At 51.2% G+C, this 21,174-nt stretch overlaps 1 protein-coding gene across 1 annotated transcript in view; it reads right to left on the reverse strand.

Annotated features, from left to right (window-relative positions):
• Window positions 1–21,174, reverse strand: part of Cdc42bpb (CDC42 binding protein kinase beta (DMPK-like)) — a gene marked incomplete at its 5' end in the record, with an annotated part of 89,533 nt that overhangs the window by 27,030 nt on the left and 41,329 nt on the right. The window contains 9 exon segments of the mRNA XM_013507874.1: window positions 588–721; window positions 1,479–1,598; window positions 1,677–1,843; window positions 4,433–4,512; window positions 6,037–6,285; window positions 6,825–7,025; window positions 8,660–8,753; window positions 15,853–16,001; window positions 20,716–20,811. Coding sequence (XP_013363328.1) covers window positions 588–721; window positions 1,479–1,598; window positions 1,677–1,843; window positions 4,433–4,512; window positions 6,037–6,285; window positions 6,825–7,025; window positions 8,660–8,753; window positions 15,853–16,001; window positions 20,716–20,811 — 1,290 coding nt within the window.

Raw genomic sequence — 21,174 nt, forward strand, 5'->3', positions numbered from 1 at the left:
CTCATTTCCCCACACTGCACCTGGGCTCAGGTCCACAGCTGGGATGGCACCACACGTCCTTAGTAACTTGGGCTACATAGCCTGTACGTTTGAGAGAACTGATAACAAACTACTCAAGACTTAGATGGGTAGAGGAACGTGTTTTAGAAAATGTGGTCCAAATTATATTATCAATGCATGGGCACTGAGCATGAAGTCTGACACATCTCGAGAGTCAAGTTGGTAAAGGTCTGGGGGGACGCCCCCATTTCAACAGCACCTCTTCAGAGCTACGGGTCCTAACCAAGAAGGCCCTTCTGAGAGGAGCAGCAGGGGCCATGGCAGAGCTGTGACGGGGCGGGGCGGGGCAGACTGGCTGATTCCCACTCCCTTGGTCACTGCGGGCAATGTCACATGCTCTGGACGGGGAGGTGCTGCCTACTTCGAGAGGTGGGTAGAGACAGAAGACAATAGCTACAGAGTGGGCACATCAGGCCTCCAGGGAGGAGCTCCGGCTTTGCTGCCACCTGGGGGCTGTGGGCACAGCCTGCACACCAGGGCCTCAGGGCTGAAGGTCCTCAAAGCTCAGCCCTGCCCCGCCCCCCCACCTTGTGGAAGTCTTCCTTCTCCTGCCGAGCCAGGCGGTACTGCTTCTCCAGGCCCTTCAGCCGGTGCACGGAGTCCTCATGCTCCTGGCGCAACGTCACGGTGCCCTCCAGCTGTCGCTCAAGCCTATTCAAGTCTGGGCAGAAGAGAATTAAACTGCACTTGTGCTCCTTGGGGTGCGGGGCTGTGCTGTTAGCTGGCCCCGTGGGAAGGATTATCTGCTAACTTGGGTCACACTCCTTGAACTCAGGCCTTTTGCTTTTTCACATCCATGTGCCACAAACTACCTGTAATGAACAGGTCCCAGACTTTGTTCTGACCACTCTCCCATGGACTGTGAGCCCGTGGGAGCACGGGTCTGTGTCACAGTCCCTGTGCAATGAGTAACTCAGCACAGCACCTGGCCCTTTCTCAGTGGCAATGAAGGTTTCAGTGAGACACTGACTCATCTGTGTCCTTCTGGGATCAGGACAGTGGGATCAGGTGGGAAATGGAAAGAGGACAGAGTCAGAGCGACCTGGAGCTGCGAGTGAATGCAGGGCCAGCCCAGGTCGGGGAGGGTCGTGGTTTGGAAGGGACCTGAGTCCTGAGGAAGCTTTCATATCCGGGAAGCGGCAGCAGTAGGCCCCTGGATGTGGAAAAGAGACCCAGCCATGGGTGCGAGAGGCTGAGGAACTGTAGAGCGACAGAGGAAAAGCAAGAGCTTGTGGAGAGGTCAGTAACCGACTGAGGTCAGTAACTGAAATGATCATCATCGCACAGGGTGGGAACAACCCTGATGAGGGCCAGAACTCTGAAGAGGTCCTGCAGCTCAGCCTTTCCTGCTTTCCAACTGTGGGAAGGACAGAAAGGGTCCCCTCAGGGCAAGAACACCCAGAACAGAGAATGCTCACCTGCAACCTTGCTCTTCAAGCGCTCGATTTCCTCATTCAGCCTCTTGATCTCCTTGTCCCGGTTTGAGTTGCTCAGGGTCCGCGCGGAGCCGTGGAGTGACTGCACAGTCTGGGTGGACTCTATGAGAGGCGCAGCGTGAGTGTGGCCACGTGTGCGCAACAGCACTGCAGCCTACGCCCGGCCTCTCCTGCACTCACCCTGCAGCTTGCGGCTCAGCTCCAGCTTCTCTTGCTCCAACCTGCGGATCCTCCTCTCATAGGCCTCTATCTGCAAGCTGTTCTCCAAATCCCGCTGCACGTCTTCGTCTTTGGTGAGTGTGTTCGACTGCATCATGCTCTTCAGAGAGCCTCGGTCCGAAAAACAGCTGTGAAGTAAGAGCGCCATGCTTTCTCAGCCACCAAGAACTGACAGTGACTTCACTAGCACTTACAGACTTCCTGGGGATACAGTCTCTAAAGGGACAGAATACTGTACCTGTGAAAAGACTTTAGCGTGTATGGAGCCAAAACGAGACAAGAGCTCACAGAGCACAGGCTGGGCCTGGGCCCTGACATGGACACGGTCTCACAGCTTGTCAGACAGGCCTCCACAAGGAGGAGACATGCCTGCTACCCCACACTCACACCCAACTGAAAACCTAACCAGCATTTCACCCAGTGGACTGAGAGAATGGGACACCTAACTGCAAGCTCTCAGCAGGTGGCTGGAGCCTGCAGGTCACCCAAGCCCTTCACTTGTGGCACTCACTGCTGGACCACCTGAGAGCTGTCAAACCCCTCCTCCCCGCTGGGCTCCTCTGCTTACCCTGCACACGGAACAGTCCCTGTAGGCTAAGTCATACAGGCCCAGCCATCTTGCATGAATGTGTACCCAAGTCCAAGTGCCAGCTCTGCCCAAACAGAAGCTGAAGATGTTCTCTGACCACATGGCCTCAATTCTCAGACTGCTGTATATGTAGGTATGCTTAGCTCATTACAAGACATGATGTCAGGAAAACCTTCCTGACTTCCCCACTGAGCCTGCTAAATGCAGTAGGGTATAGTATCTATTTCAGAGCACAGCCTGGCCAATGTTTCTGCAGGGGTGTCCGTCCTGGGAGGAGAGCCTGGGGTACACCCTGCCAAGCTGAGCACTGGTGGGGCAGGCCTGGGACCAGGGCCTGCAAACATGAAAAGCACTCAGGAAGCTGGGGAGTACTGGGAAGGTCAAGGGCCTCTGCACCAGGGACCTAATCAACGCACCCACCTGACACTTCCTGTGGTGAGGCCCCGCCCCTATGCCTACAGAGACTCCCACTGGCTTCAGTGGAGGCAGCCTTTCCTGAAGCCCTCACTGCTTCAACTGCCAGCTCCCAGGAGTGCCCGCGAGCCCAACTCTGCCACCTTCCTTCAGGCACAAGCCTGGATTATTTGTCTTGTTTCACCTTTCTTTCTTCTTGGCCTCAGTTTCCTTCCTAAATCAGCCACATAAATTTACAAAGAGACCCATGAGGACACAGTCTTGGCACCTGAGGGCTTGCACCCCACACCTGGGACGTGTTCCAGCTCCGCTGACAGAAGTTGCAGCTGGGGCTCCAGTCCTTACAAAAGCCAGCAGAGTGCTCTGAAGGAAGATGGCTTGTAGCTGAGCCCAGGTGGGAACAGCTGCAGCTCGACTCTGTCACGGGAACCAATCCTGCCAACACTGACCCATGGGCCAAAGCCCACCACAGCCTGCTCTGGAGCCATGCTGCACTGGAACGGTGTTTACGCAGCTTAAAGGGCTAGAGGGGGTTTGATGATGCACACGGACTGAGACAGATGGAGCGCAAGCTCAAGGTCAGCATGGGAATTTAACAAGACCTTGTTTCAAAATAAAACAGTGAAAGGGCTGGGGATGCAGCTTGGTGGTCGAGTGCTTGTCTAGCTTGTGAGGCCCTGGGTTTAGTCCCCAGCATTACAAACAAACAAGCAAATGGTTGTAAAAGGAAAAGAAACACAACAGAGACCACAATACCCAAATTACAGCCCTGTGTTGCTTAAGGATAGGGATGGGGTTCTAAAAAAATGTGCTATGAGATTCTATTGTGCAAATATCACAGCTTACTCACACAAAAGTAAATCAAACACAAGAAAAAAGACACAGTCAAGAGATTCAGTGAACACAAGTACACGAGGCTGCAGCCAGTACACCTGGCACACTGCTTTATGGTGAGCTATCTTTCCTAAGGAGATGTACTCCACAACGCAACAGCTCAGCAGAGGACACAGGCAAGTAAGTGTATGGCTGCTTACCGCAGTATGGAGTGTAATGGACTACAGCAGTTGTATGTGCTGTGCTCTTTTCTTTTTTTCCACTACTGGGGATTGGACCCAGGGCCCTCACACTGAGCTGTACCCCCACCCTCCATTTAGAGACAGAGCCTTGTGAAGTTGCCATGGCTAGGGCCCAACTTGGGATCTTCTTTCCGCAGTCTCCCACAGTGCTGGGATAACAGGTGTACGCGACTGGCAGCACAGTAAATGTGTTTACACAGGCATCGCACACACGAGCAAGGTGTTGTCCTGCAACAGACCTAGGAGGACCGTGACAGCGCTAGGCGTGAGGAGTCTCACGTCCACTGTGATCTTACAGCACTGCCACAGCTATGCTGTCTGAATGACAAGAGCAGGCTGTGGTGGGCTTTGGCCCACGGGTCAGTGTTGGCAGGATTGGTTCCTGTGACAGAGTCGAATGCCGTCTGAATGACCATCATTACGTGGCACAGGACTGGATTCACTATTTTGCCCTTTCAAAAACAGTGCCAACCCTGACACAGACCTGCAGCCATCAGGCATGTATTATATCAGACAAGCCCCCCTGTTCTCCCTTGAGCAACGTTTCTGTAGCCTGCCAAGGACCCTTGGCCATGCAGATGCCCACATGCAGACCCATCCCCGGGGAAGGCTCTGCAGCGAAGAAGAGCCACACGTACCTTTCTGTCGTAAACGTGAAACCGATGAAAGGCAAATGCAACCCAGAGAAGCCCGTGTGAGAGCCAGGAGGTAATATTTCCTGTGTAAGAACACAAACAGCACACGTGAGACCTTCATGCCCACAGCCGGCACAGCACAGAGTATGTTCCAGTGTGGTGCAGCAGGAGGTGCCAGGGAAGGGGACAGGTTAGAGGAACGTCGTTCCACGTGGCATCAGTGGGTTTCTGTAATTCTGCCCCTGGTATGCACAATGAGTCAGGACAAGCGCACTGTCTGCCTGCTTGCATCAGGCTGGAGACTGCTGAACTGTTCAAAGCCCTGAAAGCACGACTCAGCACAGCCAAGTGCAGACAATGTCGTGGCAAGTGCAGTGCTTTGGGGACACAGGCATGGGACTCTCAGGTCTTTGGCCCAAAAGAGGCCTCAGGCAGAAAGGAACTCTGGACTCCAAGGCAGCACTATTTTTCAGGTGGAGGATCTTAAATAAATCAAAGGTATTTATCTGGGCAGTTCAGTGTGGAGCCACTCCTCTGGGGTCCAGGAGCAAGCCTTTCAACTGTGATACTACTTCTAACAGTCTTTCCTCCACGGGGTCTGAAGTCACTTCTTATGCCAAAGAGGAAGCACCTAAACAAGGGCTAAGTTAAGCAGATAACCTCCCACAAAGCTGCACAAGGGTTCCAAAGGTTCTCCCCAGGGCCTCAGTTTCTGGACGAGAACCTCAAGCAACCAGGAGTTTCCTAAGATCAAACTCATTTATTTTAAGAGGTCAAGAGGGATAAGGCATGTATATCAAGTGGGAGTATTTTAATATAACAAATTCTCTTTTTTTTCTTTGTCTTTTTGAGACAAGGTCTCGCTATGCAGTTCAGGCTGGCCTTGAGCTCACTTTGTAGCCCAGGCTGGTCTTGAACTCACAACGATCCTCCTGCCTCCCAAGGGCTGGGATTACAGGTGTGCACCACCACGCCCGGCACAAATTCTCTTAATTAAGGAGTAAATTTTTTTTCACTTGGTTAGAACCTCAGTTGCTCCATCTCCAAGCCAAGTCACATGTAAGGGTCTGATGAGGCCAAAACCAATTTTTTTTGGCAGTTCAGATTAAACTCTGGGCCTCACACACGCTAGGTAAGCACTCTGCCACTGAGCCGTATCTCCAGCACTTCTCTCACTTTCCTCCTGAGACAGGGTCTTGCTCAGTTGCCAAGGCAGTCCTCCTGCCTCAGTCTCCCCGAGTGCTGGGGTTACAAGCTTGTCTCAAGTCTTTATATTGACACAGTGTCCACAGGGCTGTGATGAAGCCTTAACACAAGCATGCATGTGACACTGCTTTGAAAATGAAAGAACTATGGTGAAAAAGAAAAACAAAAACCTTCCTGATGAGTTCCAAAAGTCATGCTGAATAACTTATCTTTTAAAGGCGGCAGTAAGGACCAAGCTGAAGGGTAGAGTAAAAGTACACTTTCATGAGACAACTGCCACACTTTTCACAAATCAGCACAGTCCCGCAACCTACTCGGGTGCTGAGCATGTCCCTGGCCTAACCCTGCCAACATCCAGACCCAGGGAGGCTCTGCTGAGACGGTGCGGTCATGACACTTACAGTGTTTCTCAGCACATCATCATCCACGTCAAAGTTGGATGTGTCAGAGGGACTGCTCACATCTGGAATGTAAGGTGCTTCAAGGTTTCGTATATTTTCCCAATTCAGACCTTCAAAAAATGCGTGTTTTTTGAAGTCTTCTATTCCGTTCTGCCCTAGCCGACGCTCTCTGCTACAGATCAACCTCTGAATGAGGTCTTTGGCTTCTTCAGAGACATCAGTGACATGAGATGGAAACTGAAATCGTTCCTGTGAGGGTACAAAGCAGCACAGAAGTGGACGTGTGAGAGCAGTCTGAGATACAGACACACACGAAACAACAGCCCTTTATATTTCATGATAACTAAACACAAACCAAAGCTGGGGACCTCCAGCTGCAAGAGGCAAACTACAAAATCATGAAGGCTCTCTGGCTTTCCTCACATCTAACTTGCTACCACACTGCATGACGCATTTCCACTCTTCACAGTGGCAAAGAGCCTGAGGGTGTGCTGTGGGGAAAGGGCACCGGCACAACCTTAAGCACGTGCTCTGCAGTCTCCAGGGAAAACCCAGGTCCAGAAGGCTGCTCTACAGAACACACGCAGACTGCCTTATGTCTTGACCAAGAAAATGGAAATTTACCTTATGCCCAGGTCTTCAGTCCGCAACCAGTGCGGCTGCAGCCAAGTCCCCTCCCCTCCCCTCTCCTCCCCTCCCCTCTGTCTCTCCCTCCCTCCCTCCCTCCCTCCTTCCCTCCCTCCAGGCCTCGGGAAAGGCAGGATGCCAAGGGAGATACAAGGCCTTACTTCATGGTTCATGATCTTCCCGTAGGTCTCCACAAGCGACTCGGCGTAGAAGGGCGTCTCCCCATAGAGCATCTCGTACATGCAGACGCCCAGGGACCACCAGTCACACTCAGGCCCGTACTTGCCCATGCCATCCTCCATGGCCTGCAGGATTTCAGGCGAGATGTAGTCAGGCGTGCCCACGGCCACAGAGGACTGGACCTGGGGAAGAGCAAGTGCTGAAGGGAAACCCCAAAGCCTTTAACCACAAACCTCTAAACACTTTCTCTGAAGCTCAGCAGCAAAAGGAAAGGAAATAATTATGGAATGAAAGGGGTGAATGACCAGGACTTAAAGCTGAACTCAAAATTAGGGCAGACCAACACTCTCTTGGAGTGCTAAGATCACGCAGGCCCTGCTGCCACAGTCTTTCAAGGCCCAATGCCCCCCATGCCTCATGGCAACCTTCTGAGCCCCAGGAGGCAGAGTTCTCACCTCTGTCCCACCTTGCTCCCAGCGCATCCAGCCCAGTCCTTGACCCTCCCACAGACCCTGGGGAAGGGGCACGTGTTTCTAACAAGGTTGCCCATCTGCAGCCCACTCTGGCTGTCCCAGGTAGAACACAGCAAGTTGGTGCACTCTGGCATTTCCTGGACAGGGGACCGGGAGGTAACCATATCCCCACAAAGGGAGAGAAGAGTTCCCTGGGGCCTTGTGCCTCAGTGCAGGGACACCTCTCCCCAGCTGCAAACACTGAGGGGCACTCATCACAAGAAACCAAGAGGGGGCCAAGTAAGCTGAGGCAGCCATCACAGGCCAGTGTCTCCCCTTGGGTCCCTTCTGGGGAGAGTGCCTAGGGCCTGTGTGGTGACAGCTGCTCACCTGAATGAGTGGCGGGGAGACTGTGGTGGGGGACATGCAGGTAAAAAGGGTGAGTGAGACCAGTGCTCTGGTCACTGGGAGGCTGGAGCTGAGAACAGCAGTGCACCACCTCATCAGCTGAGGGCAGGACTTCAAAACAAGAGACCAGCTTTGGGGAAAGAGCGAGCACAAGTTGTCATGGCTGCAAAATGCTGCTGGCTGGACCCTGCTGTACAGTTGCCTGGCAAATGCCAGGAGGAAAGGTTGGGCTGCTAGCCCTGGGAAGCGTCACAGCGCACTCCCAGACACACAGGACAGTGCCTAGGGCAGTGAGAGCAGAGCTGGCGGTAGCTGAGCTACTGGACAACCACCCATGGTCCTGGGTGGAGGACAAGCAGGGGGCTCTGTCCTGCAGTACGAGCATTGCTGGCCTGTGAGCCCCATCAACCACGAAGCCCTGGGTCTTGACCTGCAACACTGCCATGCAAGCCCCGAGCAGCAGGAAGTCGCCTGCCATGTGCCATGAGAACTGGTCACACAGCATGCTGGGCCGGGCCCATCAAGGGGGCTGGGAGCTGCCCTGGGGGAAGTGGGGGTCTCAGGAAGGAAACCACTTCCCTGAACGCACACACATGGCCCTCATCAACTCGAAAAACAACAAAGAAGCTTTTAAACTTTAAAAAAATTCCCTAAAGGAGAATCTTCTGTTGTCTCCTAAATAGATTCATTTTCTTAATTTACATTAATAAGGTTGATTTCTACTTCTTTTTCTCTTCTCTTCTTTTGAGACAAAGTCTCACTGTATACTCCAGGCTGACCTTGAACTCATGGAGACCCTCCAGCCGCAGCCTCCTGACTGCTGGGATTATGGGCATGTGCCACTATACCCAACGGTAAAATTGATTTCCCAATTGTATCTCAAATTGAACATTCAAGCACCTTATAACTACAAGCCAGTCAAAACCAAATGGAAAATCTCCAAAAGAAATACCCACAGTTCCATCATCATTCATCTTCAAACACGAGCCGAAGTCAGCCAGGCGGATGTGACCGTTCACATCCAAAAGGACGTTGTCCGGTTTGATGTCTCTGCGCATAGAACAAACACGCAAGTTAACCATCTCGTGGGGCACGCTGCGTCACAGCTCTTCACTGGCAGTGGGTCCAGGGTCACCTGAGGAACGGGCACCAGCCCTGCAAGAAGGGCAGTGGCCACCGAGCAAGGCCACCAGGGCAGCCCAGCAGGAAGGGCAGCTGCCGCCGCCATCACCACCACTCACTGAAGCCCCAGTGACCCAGCGGGTGGCACTGTTCTTTCTGTCCATCACCCACCCAGCTAATCTCCCCGGAACTGAGATGATACAGCCACTGTCCAAGAGGATTGCACACAGCCCAGGGTCAGACAAAGGATGCCCAAAGGTGTGACTATGCAAGGTCACCCCAGCGCCACACAGTACAGAGTGGGCAGTCCTACACAGACACAGAACACAAAGTCAAGAAATTCAGGGTGTCACACAAAGGAAGCAGGCAGTGACATCTTGGAGAAATAAGGAAAGACCCCAGCTGACTGCTACAGGCTAACAAACATCCGATACCCCAAGTATATTGTATTGCACTGTACTGTACTGTACTTTGTTTTACTTTATTTATTTTTGGTACCAGGAATCGAACTCAGGACCCTGTGCTTGCCAGGCAGGTGCAGTACCACTGAGCTACAACCCCCACCCCCTAAGTGTATTTTATAAGGAGGACGTGCAGCGGAGTGCCTTGCTCACAGCACAGGAGCATGGATGCACACTGTGCAGAAAGCTGCTTTCTCGGCTGTTCTCCTGCACTCTCCCAAATGCTCACCCTCCCTCCCAGCAGAACAATCTAACAGACCCACAGAGGGACACAAGCTCTAAAAGCACCAATGGCACATCCAAGCTTCTTCCCAGCAGTACCACCTGTACAGACAAGTAAGGAATGACACAGCCATCCGCCTGCAGGAGCAGGCAGCTACACCTAGCTGCCCCAAGGACGGACCGCCCCATGTCCACAAGGTGCCTGGCAGGACGCACACAGACAGACACAAGGAAAGGAAACAGTTCTTACCAAGAAAGAAAACCATAAGCACCCTAACTGAAACAAGTATCATCAAACAGGCATCCAGAAAAAAACGAAAACAAAAACAAAAATCCCATGATGAATAACTAAAAAACAAAAACCTAAAAAAAAAACTGGACAGAAATAAGCAGAAATAAGGAGTGGACTTAATTCAGGGACGAAATAGAAGATAAAGCATAACATCTTATCAGAAATGAATACTGATGTGTACGATCCCCAAAGGAGAATGAATTCAAATTAAAATCTAGTGAAAGGCACTGACGGGGGGGGCGGGCAGGTAGGACAGCGGAAGTATGAAGAGATGAGGCACACAGTAGAGTCCAAGTGTAGCAGCTGGACACGTGGGCCAGGCCCAGAGAAGCCACACATCCACAACTGTGGCCTGAAGCAACCCAAACACAGAACAGAATACTACAACCCTAATGCAAGAGGACTTTCCAAAAGGAGAGAGAGACCAGAAAGCCTGACAGACCATTACAAAAACAAAACATGCCAGGTGGGATGGTGCATGCCTGTGATCCCAGCATTCAGAAGGCTGAGGCAGGAGGATCACCTTAAGTCCAAAGCCAGCCTGGGCTACTGAGTTCAGGACCAGCCTGAACTATGTAGCAGCCCAAACTACGTAGCAAGACCCTGTCTCAACAACAACAAACAAACACAAAACAAAACAACCAACAAAAGTAAAAACAATTCTTGGCTTTTGGAGCCACAGAAGCTAAAACAGAAGCACAAACAAGCCAAGCTACAGTAGGACCAGGCGCTCTGACGGGGTTGGGGGGGTGGCCTACGTGGCTAGTTCAAGACTGCCGCAGCGAGGGTCCTCTGAGAGGCAGGAGGTGACGGGACTGGCAGAACCTCTGCAGCCCACAAAGGCACAAAGGCACTGAGATCATACGGAGGCGCTGCCTTAAGTCACAGTGAGTCACAGGGAGAGACAAGCTTACCCACGTAGCCACCACAGGCCACCGGGTAAGAACAGAATGAAGGCCCTTTCCTGTGCTGCATGCAAGAACAATCCCAGCATGTGCAAGGCCCTGGGGTCCTGAGCACTGTGAGAAACAACGACAACAACCAACCCTGAATGGATGAGAGACCCATTACGTAAGAAATGAAACTACATGAATAACGAAAGTACCAAATGGAAACATGACTTCTCCTCCTTTCTAAGGACTGAAAAAAAAAGGTCTTCTCTAGCTAGGCATGGTGGCACACACTTGTCATCCTAGCAGTCACAATGCTGACGCAGAAGGATCTCTGAGTTCAAGCCCAGCCTGCGATACATAGTTCAAGGCAGGCCTGAACTACATAGCAAGACTGTGTCTCAAGTAAATAAGTAATGAAAAGGCCTGGATATGTAGCTCAGTGCAAAAGCCCTGGGTTCAAACCCCAGCACAGACAAAATCAAAGTGTGAGAAACTATTATAGCCAAGAAAAGCCTACAAAGACACAGCAACCCTGGCTGGGGCCAGCCAAGAACATTAAGTAAAAATAAATAGAAGACCAAAAAACAAGATGATATCAAATAGCAAAACAAAATAAAAAAAAAAAAAAAAAAAAAAAAAAAAAAAAAACAAATGGGAACTAGGAAAAATATGTGCAACACATATTACAGATAAAAGACAAGTATTTCTTTAACAACTGAAGGAAATAAGGCAGAAATCTGTAGAAGGTGAGTGCACACAGAGGCAGGCACACCAGCCCCACAGGAGAGGAAACCACAACCCTGGTGCTGCTGTCATCCATCAGATGGCAAAACTTGCAAAGCTCCGAAACACCGTGTTGGCAAGGCTACAAGGACAAATGCACTCCACACCGCGCTGGGGCGATGGCCCATGGGGAAGTGGCGACCTGTGACAAAGCTGCATACGTGTCTGACTTCTTTCTACTCAGCAATGCGGCTTCCAGGATCATCTGAAGACACCAACAATGCAACCACGTTCAAGCACAAGGGTACTCATTACTATATGTTTATAACCACAGAACCCTGGAATCCAACTCACGACCACTCCCAGGAGGCTGCGTGAATAAATAACAGCATTTACACAGAACAGAGCACTATACAAATGTCAAAAAGAATGAAGAGCCAGGCATGGTGGCGCACGCCTGTAATCCCGGCACTCGGGAGGCTGAGGCAAGAGGATCATTGTGAGTTCGAGGCCAGCATGGGCTACAAAGTGAGCTCAAGGCCAGCCTGAACTGCATAGCGAGACCCTGTCTCAAAAACACCAAAAAAAAAAAAGAATGAAGAGCTCCATGACCCCTACATGGGAGGACTTCTACCATACATAGTTAAATGAAAAAAACAAAATGCAAAAGTATACCCCTAACGACTTAGCAGCCTACCTTGTAGGAACAGAGAAATAAGGAACCATGAACACGAGAGCAGAGGACAGCAGCTGGCAGGGGGAGTGGGAAGGGCCGACCCCACTTGGAGCTACTTACTGCAGCGTGGTGTCTGGGGGACACCTGAGTGTCCTACACGCTCACAGAGTGCAGTAACATCCCCAAAGCTGGGGCACAGAGCCTCAAGCAGAAGCTGCTGACACCAGCGAGCGCAACAGAACTTCAGCACTACACTGAAAGGACACAGCCCAGGAAACATCAACACATCACAGGTCCACGGGACTTTTGAGCATAAATTTCATGGAGGTGCAGGTGGTGAGTGGGCCCAGGGTGGGAGGGTCTGTTTAGGGCAGTGCTGGGGCAAGGCAATTCAGAGCTGCTCCACACCACAGGTCAGAGTGGATGAATCGCTGAGCTCGTTGCAAGGAGCGAGTCTCTAGCAGGAGGAGACCCAAAATGTGGAACTGGAAGAGCCTGGAAATGAACTTCCACTGCCCACCATGATGAGGTGCATGTAGACATGTATGTGCAACATTATGTGCAACACCTGCGTTCATGCCTCTGTGCTCCAACGGCTAAGCAGTAGGCACCCCTGCTGCAAGGAGCACACCTAGCACCTAGGCCTTGGCCATTCAAACCATGCCCGGCTAAAGGATCAGAGCACCAAAAAGAAATGACTGAGCTACAGCATAGACGTACCAGATGAGCCAGAATCTGAGGTCATCCTCATGCAAAACCCAGGGAGGGCAAGTCACAAACAGGCGGGTTCTGCTGCCCAATACAGGTCAATCTGGGCACAATAACCAGTCAAGACAATGACAAATCATAAAGCACTAGGAGGAAAAAAGCTCCCTGTATTCACACGGATAGTGCAGAGTCAAACACGAAGGTTAGGGAGGCGCTTCCTAACACCAGCAGGTTCAGGGTGATGGGCTGGTGTGGCCACCCTGCAGTGAGAGAGCAGCACTCGGGAGCCCGCCCAGCAGACAGCCCCATGGAGCTTGCTGGCAGACACCTGACATGAGCAGGAGATTCTCAGGAAGAGGAAGATACTGGCTTAGTCTTAAAGTATCTGCCCACAGGGAAAAAAGTACTAACTATACACAGCAGGAAACAAGTCAAACAAAATCATAACTGGGTGACCTGACTCATCGGCACTGTAGGGCTGATGGGAGTGTCTGCCTCGTGGTGTGATCCCCAGGAGGATTTGTTATATTCATATACATACATGCCAGCCAGAAATGTGCAATCTCAGTATATCAGGAGGAAACAGCCTCCCAGCCAACCTGGGAAGTGTGCTATTACAAAAGGAGAAGACATTATAATATTTTCATATAAAATTTTTTTATATGAAATGTAGAATTTTTTTTTATCTTTTTGAGATAGGGTCTCACTATACAGTTCAGGCTGGCCTTGAACTCACACTCTAGCCCAGGCTGGCCTCGAACCTGCAAAAATCCTCCTGCCTCAGCCACCAGAGTGCTGGGATTAAAGGCATGAGCTACCACACCCGGCTTGTGAAAATATTTTTATATAAATATACTTTATACAGTAGTTCCTCCCTCCATATCTGCAGGGCACTGCCATTCCAGGACTTGCTCTGATGTGTTGGAAAGGAGGCTGCCCCACTGCCCTGAGCAATCTGCCAAACGCGTTCCTAGTGGGGCTTCCTCAGGGCACTTCCTAGGGCAGACTCTGGAGCAGAAGCCACCACTGGGCAGGCTCCAGGATCACCCTGACTTCCTGAGCTTCCTCTCTGGGTTATCTTTGTTAGATTCCTGCTCTTCACCTTCTACAGAACTTTGTATATTCCCAGAGTCAAGACCCTTTCCGTTCTCTGAAATCCCATTACTAATTCTGCTTGTTCTTATTCCATTCTCTGCCCTCTCTGCAGCGCAATGTTCTTGCTATCATCCTCTATGATTCTGCCCCCCAGCCTCCACCTTTCCTGTACCCAGGGCTGAGCTCCGGGGGGCACTGACACACACACTGGGTCCTGGGCCCTAGCTCCCACCGCCTCCTAGCTCAGGAGCTCCTACAGGCCAGGCTGCCACAGCAGCTGGTGGGTGGCAGGCCTGGCCCTCCGCTGACCCCAAAAAAGGGCCCCGGCTATGGCTGTGCCAGTCAGTGGCATCACTCGTGAACCCAAGAAACTCAGCATGTGACCCCGCCCAGTGCAGCTCAGCTTCACACACAGCCACCGCACCAGCCACAAGGCCTCCTTCCAAGCATGACTGCTCCACTCTGAGCTCGGCATGGCTCATCTCAGTTCAGTGGGAAGAAAGTCTGGGATACTACCTATTTGCTTCTTTTTTGTAAGACTCTTTTTGGTTTATGTCTTATACTGACTAACTACTTTGAAGATAACAATACACACTGTAATAACTATGTCTTTTATTTGGTTATGAAAATTTGTTTTATTTTTTCACAAAATAAAAAGTTTGTTCCCTACATCTGATTATTTTAAATGGAAAAATGCTAAGGAGTCTCTTAGTAGAAATATAGAAGATACCTGTTAGATTTTGAGTTTAGGAAGGATTTCTTAAATGAAATCCGAAAAGTATTAACTATAAATAAAAGGTGTATAACTTTTGACTGCAAAAAATATACACTAATACTTCAGTTCACAAATGTGTCTCTTTTCAAGGAACTCAGCTCGTAAGCCAAGCAACTGGCAATATTTTGCTTGGTTGCAAACCCTGCATCGCATAACAAATGCAACCACAGCCATCTTCCCACACAAACACAGCTATCTTCTCCAAAATCATAACACATTAAGTTCATAAACCACGATACCACTACAAATAAACTCCAAACTTAACACAAACAAAAAAAAGAAAAAGGACTAGGGTCATCCAAGCACTGAAACTGAATAAGCAGTCTTAGGGGAAAAAAGTTTTTGGATTACATATTTCCATGTCAAAGCGAGGCGTAGTGGCGCACACCTGTAATCCCACCACTCAGGCTGAGGCAGGAGGGTCACTGCAAGTTTGAGGCCATCCTGAACTACATAGTGAGTTGAAGACCAGCCTGAACTACGTAGCGAGAACCTGTCTGAAAAAAAAAAACCCACAAAAAACAACCCATATTTTTGTCAGCTGTGCCTGGAGGTCAAAAGAGAGAAGCTACTCTGCAGTTGATCAGAAATGAGAGGAAGGCTTTCTAACTAGGGGCAAACAGGACCAGACAGGTAACTACCATTAAAAAGGTAGTTAAATTAATTTCCTTAGAGACCTGTGGTAAGAGCTCACTTCTGTATTGTGAATTAGGCAAAGTTCTGTCAAGAATAAGAAACAGAAATATAAATGCTGGCAACTATAATGACTTAGAGAAGCAGAACTACTATACATTAAAGAATACAGAGGACAACAGAAAAGCACTGTGCAAGATCTCATCACACCAACAGCGTGTCCGCCTCGCTGCTGTGACAGCAACACCCTTCTTCAAACCAGTCCCCCTGCTTTGTAAGGGCTTCGTGGGGTGACACACCACTGCCCCTCTTGGCCAGTGCGGACCGCAGGAAGAGCACTGCCAAGCAGATGCTGACAGGGGCGAGGCCATCACAGTAGTGGCAGAACCAAAAATGCGTGGATGCCAGGTGTGCTGGGGGAAAACCATCCTGCACTTGCTTGCTCACGGGAGGGACTCAACTGCAGAGGCCTCCTTGGGGCCTGAAACGGAGGAAATGCCCAAAGGAATACTCTGTGTGCTGTCTACAAAATACTCAAGGGGCGGTTACCTGTGCACATAGTGAAGCTGGTGGATGGAGTCAATGGCCAACACCATCTCACCAATGTAGAACCTCGCCATGTCTTCTGGAAGCTTGTCTTCAAATTTACTGAGCAGGGTCAGCAAATCACCACCCACGTAGTAATCCATGACCAAGTACTGTAGACCGGGACATGAAGGAGATAGTACAACACTCAGTTACCACTGAACTCAACAAGTAAAGGCCAAGCTTCCCTTGGGAGCCCTTTGACTCTCCAGGGCTGGACATGGCCACCCAGCATTTCCCTTCTGGGCAGGCTACAACAATGCTGCTGCAACTTACATGACACATGTGACAGAGAACAAACTAATAAAAACTCTATTTAGCCAGCTGTGGTGGCACATGCCTGTAATCCCAGCACTAGGGAGGCTGAGGCAGGAGGATAGTTGCAAGTTTGAGACCAGCCTGGGCTACAAAGTGAGCTCAAGGCCAGCCTGAACTGCACAGTGAGACCCTGTCTCAAAAAAAGACGAAAAATAAAAAAAAATAAAGACTCTATTTAATCATTAAACAAACAACTGAAGGACTGCAGTTGGAGAGAGCCCTCCAAAAGCTGGTGACTCAAATAGCAAGATTCACTGTCTACCAAGTCCCATGGGTTTGGCCTGCCAGGACCTGTGACACAGACAGGTAGTGGACCAGGAAGGGAGGTGGGTGTCTATAACTACACAGGGCACCAACAGCTCCGGGGGAAAGATGGTATCATCAGAGAGCAGAGGGGGCATATTTATGCCTCACTCTACAAACCATCCAGAAAAGCCCTGGTTCCCGCAAAAACCAGAGCAAGACAAGAGCTGTCTTCTCATTGGCAGATGGCCACCAGGCCCACTGTGCACCAGGTGCTGGAGACCCGGAACCGGGCCCATGCAGACCTTCTGTCTGAGGACGGCAGCTCAGGCTACTGAGGCCCTGGTGCTGAAGAGGCCCCCAATGCAGGCATCTTACTGGCCAGAGGCCCGGGATGGGACAGACCACCACAGCCTGTGGCAGTGTGGCAGATGACCCTGCACTGCTGGGGACCACTCCACCTCAGACATACCTGGGGACACTGGGGAAGCACCAGTCCCAATACTAATTTCCTCTGAAAACACAAATACTCTGGTCCAGACCCCTAACTCTTTAATACAGGAAGGAAGTATCACTCCTTGGTTTACTAAGCTGATCCTTTAAAAGGTATCAAGGAGGAGTTGGGTGTGGTAGCACACACCTGTAATTCTAGCACTCTAGAAGCTAAGGCAGGAGAACATTGCACAGTTCAAGGCCAATCTGGGCTACACATGAGTTCAAAGCCAGCCTGAACTACACAGATAGACCCTGTCTCTAAATAAATGAATGAATAAATGAATGAATGAATGTATCAAGGACCTATGAGCAGCCACAGCTACTGCCCACTGTGTGACCTTCATGGTGCCTGTCATGGGCCTATGGCTCCTGTCAGTCCTCACACCAGCCCTCCCCAAGGTACAGTCAAGATCTCATTTTATAGGGGAGCTTCGGGGATCAGCCAATGCCACCCCGCTAATCAATAACACAGCTAGACTTGGCCTCAGCAATGCATGGGTCCTGCCCCAGGCAGGAAACCTCCCACCATGCTGCTGTCTGGGTCCAAGGAACCAGAGGAGCCTGCATCTTCAACCAGCAGCCGCATGTCCTGCCTTCGAGACACCCTCCACTGCCCCCTCTGCCTGTGTCCTCCCCACTGTGAAGGGCAATGGAAACCCCAGGGTGGTGTCCTGGTGACTGCTCTCCTGTCTCCTACGCCTTACCCTACTCCTTCCGCACACAGCCTCTCCTGGGTGTTTGCTGACTCAGCTCCCTTGCTCGCTCGCAGCAGTGAGCCTGTGGGCACCCCTGGGAGCCAGGGTCTGGATGCGTGGCAGAAGGCATGTTCTTCACTAGCAGAGCTCACATTAGTGCAGGGAGGTGGATCACAGACAGCAGCAGCAGCAGAAGGGGCCAGAGACAGGCCTTGCTGGCTGGCAGTGTATCCAAGGGCTCCCGAATGCTGACCCTGGGGTGGGGAGTGGGGTCGGGGTGGGAAGTCCAGCAGAGGCCTGAGGGGTGGCTGTGCTCCAGACGGGCAGAGAGAACACCAAGCAGCTGCAGCCTGGTGTGCAGGGACAGATGAGACCAGGCTCTGCTCCATCAGCTGACAGGGACTGGGAAGGCTGTGACACAGTCCAGGCAGGGCAGGGTGCTGTGCGGAGGGGTGGTGGGCAGTGAGGACAGTGGGCAGACATTGCACGGCTCTGCAGAAGGGGAGGACAGCAGGTGCGGGGTCCCTTCCCCTGTGTCCCCGCACCTGCTGTCTCCAGCCCAGAGAGCAGCAGGCACGCACCAAGGGCTACACCAAACTGAGCCCGATGTTTCCCGTGCCAACGTAGAAACTGACAAAGATAAACAAAAAGCATACTGTGCAGCGTATCTGTCTGTCTCCTGCAGAAGAAACTTACAAGACATGTACATTAAGTACATGTAGGGCAAACAAGTAAAATGTTTTCTTGGAGTAAGAACTAAAGCAATGACTTCCTCTCATGTAATGTAAGATGCTGAGTTAAGTCAACAAGGCAACACACTTTTAGTTAGTGGTGAAGCAGGTTTAACTTTTGTGAGACTCCAAGTTAGATGCCCATTACAGAGACAACAGCACGGCCAGGCTCATGGTGGTCAGAGGAATCCAATCCTCCAGGTCACAGGGGTCACAGACACTAGCTGCACTTGCACGCAGGCCTCGGTCCACCCTGAACAACACAGCGGGGAACTCCCTGCACACACCTATCTGCAGGGAGCAGGTCTGCTGCTCCCCTATCAGGACTCTTAGCCACATACTGGAAAACTGCCATGCCTTTGGCTTCTTCCTCCCATCCTCCACTTTCATCATTCTTTTCACTAGGCCATTCCAAAAACTCAAGCGAAGGACACCTTCTCTGAGATTCCTAATTGGTGTGTCAGCTCAGAATACACAGGCTAATGCCTGCTTAACACTACCCAGCAGCACACTATGCAGATTCTGGAAAAATACTTGAAATAAAACAAAAGTGCATCTTCCTCTGTACAGATCTGTGCTGTCCAGTGCTCCCTGGAAATCCATTCAGTTCTTACTGAAAAAGGAAACAAGCTGGAGAGGCAACCGAGTCCTCAGGGTACTTCCTGACCCAGGAAGGTAAGGGTTCCATGGACACAGCCCCAGGTCATCTGCTACCTGCCAGGCAGGCTCAGGCAGGGGCCCTGGCACAGTGGCTGCCATCTGTATGAGGACCATGGGCATGTGGCTGCGCCTGTACCCCAGACACCCCATTTATAAACAATGAAAAGCCCAAGAGCCTCACAGGCTCACCGGGAAGACTGCGGAAGGTCACCACGGGCCTGATGTGCTGCAGGTGCCCAACAGACACCAGCTGTCCCTCTGTCGGAACCGGCTGTACACCCTGAATTCTACATAAATAACATTAACACACGTTTTACCAAACATGTATGTTCAAATGCAAGGGTTTTGTTATGTTGGTTTTTGAGATGGGGTCTTACTATGTTGGGCATGCTGGTCTTGAACTCGAGCTCAGCCTCAAGAGGAGCTAGGATTATAGACATGTGCCGGTAAGTTTTTGATATTTAAGAGATTATTCTAAAATGAATAAAAGAAAGCCTACAATCTTTTCTTTTCTTTTTTTTTTTTTTGGTATTTTTGAGACAGGCTCTCACTATGCAGTTCAGGTTGCCCTAGAAGTCACTTTGCAGCCCAGGCTGATTTTGAACTCACAACGATCCTCCTGCCTCAGCCTCCCAAGTGCTAGGACTAGGTGCGCCACCACGCCCAGCATATTTTCTTTTTTATGAACAAATGGAACACATGACCAAGGAGCTTCGCGATGAAAAGGTTAAATCGGCCACTGTGGGAAAAAAAGAGCTGGGTGTGGTGGTGCACACCTGTAATCTCAGCACTCTGGAAAGCTGAGACAGGAAGATCATAAATTCAAGCCCAGCCTAGGAAACTTCCAAGACTTAGTGAGACCCTGTCTCAGAATAAAAGCAGCTGGAAACTGTAGCTCAGTGCAAAGACCATGGGTTCAATCCCTAGTACCTCAAACATGAAGCACAGAAGGGTCTCAGGCCCCCACTTGGAAGCTGCAATGACCATGGCTGTTACACCCTACCTGCCACAGCTGTAGAACCACACCCAGCAGAGGACCTGAAACAGAGACCTGCTTCCCCAGTCTTCCTGTGGCCTGGGGCCTGGGTACACCCCAACCCCAGCCCACCCCGCGCCAAAGGCGCTTTGAGGTTAGGAGACCCAGAATGTCCTTCCAGGGAGGAAGTTCTGAGTGGGCTTCCTGCGGGCCACCTGGGGTTCAAAGCCACAGCCTACTCTCCCTGCACTCCTAAGGTGGCTGCCCAGTGTCCATGCTCAGCTCCACACACGTGTGGACCACGGCGCTCACTCACCACGCAAGTGAAGAACAAGCAGGTGACCAGAGGCACCAAAAACACTGCAACACAGCCCCCAAGGGCACCCTCAACAGGTGGCCGGGAGGCAGGCAGAGAAGCAGCCCTTGGCCCCTGGGGCTGGAGCACTACAGCGGTTTCCTGTCCTCTCACCTGAGTCACGTCAGATGTTTCAAAGCTCCAGGCTACTTAAATGATACAGCTGGAGAACGGAGTGATCCGTAACCTAGTGACTAGACGAGATGTACAGACTTTCCCGCAGACTTCTGCGTCCGTGGCTGTCAAACCCTACTGCTGATTCTGACATCACAAGCCCCTGCTTTGTCTAGGCAGATGCGCATGTCCTAAAGGCAGCACAAAGGAGGACAGGCTGTGGGAGTGGGACAGACCTACCAGGTGGTTCTCATCCTGGAACGCGTAGTGCAGCGCCGTGATCCACTGGCAGTCGCCATTCACCAGCACATCACGCTCTTCACGGAAACACGCAGTCTGTGGCGGAGGAGTGGCAGTTAGCTGTGTGTCCTGTGGGGTGTGGCATGAGTGCAGCCACTCCCGCCTCTCCTACAGCCACACATGCCACTGCCCCCAGAGGCCCCAGCAGCAGCTGAGAAGCTGGGCATCTTGGTCCTTTTCCTCTCTGAGCCCCAGGCACAAGCAAAGGCCACCGAGAATGCACTTGCTCTTCCCGTCCCCAAAGGCCACGTCTACAGTCCACATGTGGGGTCACCCCATCCTTGTGAGTGGATTTAGCCACTGCTTCCCCTCAGCTTCCCTTCCCCAGGCTGGCTCCCTCACATGTCCCAGGGCGTGTACCACACCACAGCTACCTCATCCTACGCCTGTGATCTGAAA

Source organism: Chinchilla lanigera, unplaced genomic scaffold, assembly GCF_000276665.1.
Source record: "Chinchilla lanigera isolate Chin_1 unplaced genomic scaffold, ChiLan1.0 scaffold00137, whole genome shotgun sequence".
NCBI classification, from domain to species: Eukaryota; Metazoa; Chordata; class Mammalia; order Rodentia; family Chinchillidae; genus Chinchilla; species Chinchilla lanigera.